Raw genomic sequence first — 4,925 nt, 5'->3', positions numbered from 1 at the left:
CGGATGTCAGCGACATAATTCAGATTTCCAAAACTAATCTGGTGACCTGAGGCGTAGCTGTCGATCTGCTCTAGATGGCCAAGCGAGTTGGCCCGCAGTGCGAAGCCGCCGAACACGAAGATCTGGCCGGGGAGAAAAACCTTCCTCAGGGCTGCATTATTGTAGATGACTGATGGAGCCATCGATCCTTCTGACGACGATACAACGAAACTCTCAATGAAAGCACCAATGTCGGTGTCAAAACCGGCAGATCTCGGATAAGGGATCCCGAACTGTGCGTCTGAGAATCGAAGGTAATAGGAGATAGGGACACAGTGTTTACCCAGGTTCGGGCCCTCTTGATGGAAGTAATACCCTGCTTCCTGCTTGATTGCCTTGGATGAATATGGGGTATACAAGAGTTGGTCTACCTCGAGATCGTAAGGGCTAAACCCTAGACGTCTAGCCTGTACGATTGTGATTGCCTCTACGGACTAAACCCTCCTGTTTATATAGACACCGGAGGGACCTAGGGTTGTACAGAGTCGGTTTACAGAGGAAGGAATCTTCATATTCGAACGCCAAGCTTGCTTTCCATGTAAAGGAGAGTCCCATCCGGACACGGGAGGAAGTCTTCTTTCTTGTATCTTCACGGCCCATTAGTCCGGCCCACGTCACATAGCCCTGATGCCTAAGGACCCCTTAATCCAGAACTCCCTCAGTTGGCCCCCCCCCCGCATGCCGACAGTGATGCTGCCCCTAATCCCGGCTCCACTTCTTCGTTGTGCAGGCCCCACTTTGCGATGTCGTGGTGAGACGGCGTGGGAAGCATCAAGACCATGTTGGCGCGGGGTGGTGGACGGTATGGTGTCGAGCTCCGGAGCGCCCGAGGTGAAGGTTGAGATCGGGAGAAATCCCTGTCGGTCTGGCCGACACCGACGTAGTGGCGCCTAAGGGTGCCGTCGAACCTTCCTAGAGGGCGTCGGGGGTTACCCTTCCTTTTTCCTCGCCGCGTATCGGGGGAAACCCTTGGCAGCAGCGTCGTCATCGTCGCGTCCCTTCTTGGAGGTGTTGATTGGTACTGGTGCTTTGGAGTCTAGGAGCTTGATGGGAGATCTCCGGTGGGCGCAGCGGTTGCGAGGCTTCTTCATTTTTGTTGATCCACCGTTGTCGGCATTTATTCCTTTTGTATTTTCTCTTTAGTTTTTTTGGGGGTGGCAGTGCTGCTTTAGTCCAAGATCTATCATTGGTTGTATCGATGTTGGTTGCTTTTGTAATACAAAGTGGGAAAACCTTTTTCGACAGTGAACCCAAAGTGTTTTGATTTTTTTAATTAGTGTGGTGCGCAAAATGCTAGTCCTTTCCACAGCTGTAAACAATAAATGTACTTTTAGGTTGGATCAGTGCTAATGGATAGAAGCTAGGTAAAGTAACATCTTTTGTTTCGCTGGGCTGGTCTGCGGTAAAACGCATCAAACGCCGTGGTCAATAGACATCACGTCGGGGGTGTGCCGAGCTGCCTCCTTTGTGGACTCGATTGCGCTGCTAGCCTAGCAGCTAGGCATCAGTAGGAGTAGTAGCTGCGGTGCGATGCGACGTTGCATGGTCAGAGCATCTCCAATAGCTTTTCTATATAGATGTCTATATAAATGAGCCTCCCTGTTTGACCACATTTTTTAGAAACCTCCCAGCTTTCCCACAGCGCCTACTCTGCTCTGGATGCTTGCTCCTAGATCTTATCTGCCCCAGTTTTACTAGAACTCATTTAGATGAGATATAATTTGGTCTCATTCACTTTTTATAGACATTGAATGTGATGCTATAAGATGTGTGTGTGCGGACGTGGGTTGTATCTATTCTTGTTTTTAAAGTAAATGACACCAAATTATATCTCATCCAGATGAGTTGTAGATACTCCCTCTTTCCCCGGCTCCATGGTTTGCTCCACATAAACTCTCCTCCACCTCCCAGTCCCAGGCTCCGAGCACCTCGCCACCGCCATTCCGCCTAGTCGCCTACGCCGCTGAGATGACAACCAACAGCCCGCCCGGCCCCGGCACCGGCCCCAAGCGCAAGCGCGAATCCGAGCCCACCTCCCTCGTGTCCCTCGGCGACGACATGCTCGCCGAGATCCTCAGCCGCCTCCCGTCGCTGCCCTCGCTCGCCAGCGCCGCCCTCTCCTGCCCGCGGCTGTGCGGCGTGGCCTCCTCCCCTGCCGTCTTGAACCCCTTCCTTTTTCGGGCTCCGTTACTCGGCTACTTCGTGTCGGCCGCCGACGGCGCCGTCCCCGCCTTCCACCGCGCGCTCCTCCGCCGCGACCGCCACCTCGCCGCCGTCGTCCGCCGCGGCGACTTCCATCTCACGGATCTCGAATACGATGGGCGCCTCATGGACTGCCGCCACGGCCTCCTACTCCTCAGCAGCTACCGTCAGTTGGTGGTGTTCGACCCCGTCTCCCGCTCACGACTGCGTATACCAACACCCGACAATCTCATCTACTACAACAGGTCGCTCCACTGCTTCCTGCCGGCCTGCGGCGGCGGTCCAACCCCCTTCAGTGTGCTCTCCCTGGAGAAAAAGAGCGGCAGGGTGCGCGCACACGTCTACAGCTCCCGCAAGGGCGAATGGTGCTCCTACTCGTGGGCGCCCAAAGGTATTAATGGACCGAGGGAATCCAAGCTCGGCTGGCCCATGCACGCCGGCGGGCGCATCTATTGGAGGAGCGTTACAGGAGATCAGCTCACCTCGCTCGACGTCGGCGCCATGGAGTTCTCCCACGTCGAGCTCCCGGATAACCTGCACAATCAGCCACGGTCGTACCCGTACGCCGTAGGGGAAACGGAGGACGGCACAACCTGCCTCGTGGCCAACCTGCTACAGAGGGAGGTGAATGCTTCAAGATGGTATCTGCCTCGAGGCCGATTGCAGAAGGTCTGCGACGTGACGGCCGGCGTCGTGCTCCTCTCCATGGGCACGGAGAATGGTGGCCTCCACTACTATGCCTTTCGCCTCAAGAACGTCCTCCAGGAAGGCACCACCACCACCAGGCCCGAGTTGGAGGCAGACTTCTTCACATTCGATGCACGGGTGCATCCCTATTTCATGGCATGGCCAACACCCAGCCTAAAGGTGCGCCAAAATAGCTTCTCCTCCCATTTCTTGCTTGACTGCACATTTATTTCTTGCGAAACATCTTTTACTAGAGGTAGTACTGTTTATTAGAACATTTTGCTAATAATCACTTGTTTGTGGATGTGTATTAATTTAGACAATGGGTGCATATGCACCTATATGAGCCAAAGTGAATTTCCGATTTCTTAGTTGTTGATCCGGTGACTGATCTAAATTTCAGAAAAGTGGCTAGAACCCACTAACCAAGCTAATGTTACCCGGCCGGGCATCAGTGTTAAGAATTGTATACAATGTAGTTTCTGTTGCTTACGAGACAATGACCGTGTCTATTACTGAAAAACCCCATTTACAGTTTTTTCCAAAATTGCCTAACTGAAGGACAAAAGTTTCTTCCCAATCGTAGAAACTACTCATTACCCACTAGTACACGGTCATTGGTGTTTTCCGCTTCTCTTCACATGTTCTCTCCAAATTGGCCGACAAAAGTTAAAATTCTCGAGTTGTTTTGGCCACTGTCAAGGTAGAGCAGCCCATACCATAACTATGACCCGCGCAGCTTGGCTGACTTAGGTAGAGTGGCTAAGTCACAGCTTACAGTACGTGACTTGCCACTCTGAACCGCCGGATCGTATGTGAGTGGCCTAAATCATTTCACCGTACGTGAGCATCAAATCTGAGTCGTTGATTTGAAATCAGACGGCTCACAAGTGGACAGGTCAGCTTCAAGTCAGCGAATCCCCGGCAAACTACAACCCCAGTCAGCCAAACATGAAAATGGTTGCAATGAAATGATATGTTGGCAGTTTTGAATCGCATTTGGGAGTCTCCAATTCTGTACCTCCATGGAGTACAACTTACTCCACATTTGATTTTGTCTTTTGATATTTGACATTTTCAGGCTGGTAGGTCTAACACGAAGGAAACAAGTCTGAAGGATCAAGAAGCTGGTTGCTCGAAGAAGAAGAAAACAAGCATGAAAGATGAAGAAGCTGGCAGCTCCAAGAAGAATTAACAAGTCTAAAGCGCTAAGGATCTGAATGCTTATGCATTGGAGTCTTCAGATAGTACTAGTTGTGTTTAGCGGGTGTACTTTTGGTTCTGGCCTCCTGGGTTTGCACTGCTCAGTAAGTTTATCCAACTAGCCATCTCCTTGCATGAACAAGAACTTGTGGTCCTGTTAGTTAAGTTCCACCCACTTACTTATGTTAATCCACATCATGGTTTCTGGTGGTAAAGTTATGTGAGCATTCTGAAGAAAACTTATGCCAAATTCTGTCCTACATTTCCCAAGCTGAAGTGGTTTCATATTTTGGTGTCGTCCATGCATGCATGCTTCTACAGCAAGATTGCATCATGACATTCTAGTTCTGCTACAAATATGCTGATGTGTTGCAACAGAAGAACAAACTCTTGTGCACCTGTAATGAGTTGCCACTTTTCCTCTTTGTACCATCGTCGATGATGGTCACGTGTCCATTTATTTACGACAAACGTGACAAGGCGGTGTGTTTGGTCATCATATTTTACCATGGATAAATTATATAATATAAACATGGGTTCAAAAGGAACAAAGATTAGTCTTAAGGCGGTGAGTTTGGTCAGTTGCCAAGCTCTTCCAAGTTGCATGTTATGTTGCCAACCAACTCAACGCCAATATGTCCATGCATGTCACAAGCCGCGCCCTCAAATCACTATTCTGGCACTCGCACATGTAGGTTAATTACCACGCCCATTTATTTATTCTTTTAATTTCAATTCCTTTCTAAGCCCATTTATTTAATCAGGGTCCTCTCTCTCCATCAGCCCATCCAGAC

The 4,925-nt window shown here is 50.3% G+C and overlaps 1 protein-coding gene across 1 annotated transcript; it reads left to right on the top strand.

Annotated features, from left to right (window-relative positions):
* The first annotated feature begins 1,972 nt into the window (after positions 1-1,972).
* On the top strand, positions 1,973-4,393 carry LOC125524308. Its single transcript, XM_048689380.1, has 2 exons — positions 1,973-3,108; positions 4,010-4,393. Exons 1-2 carry the CDS (start codon positions 2,008-2,010, stop codon positions 4,121-4,123), a joined length of 1,215 nt encoding a protein of 404 aa, XP_048545337.1. The 5' UTR covers positions 1,973-2,007; the 3' UTR covers positions 4,124-4,393.
* Positions 4,394-4,925: the final 532 nt, after the last annotated feature.

This window comes from Triticum urartu, chromosome 7, assembly GCF_003073215.2.
Source record: "Triticum urartu cultivar G1812 chromosome 7, Tu2.1, whole genome shotgun sequence".
Lineage (NCBI taxonomy): Eukaryota > Viridiplantae > Streptophyta > Magnoliopsida > Poales > Poaceae > Triticum > Triticum urartu.
Note: the sequence above shows the minus strand (reverse complement) of the source record. Positions and strands in the feature narration are given on the sequence as shown.

What these genes read in the sequence shown, in the direction of transcription:
- LOC125524308 (XM_048689380.1), top strand. Translation starts at nt 2,008, where the DNA reads ATGACAACCAACAGCCCGCCCGGCCCCGGCACCGGCCCCAAGCGCAAG. An exon ending in GGCCAACACCCAGCCTAAAG is followed by an intron (nt 3,109 to 4,009) that starts GTGCGCCAAAAT and finishes TGACATTTTCAG; the next exon opens with GCTGGTAGGTCTAACACGAA.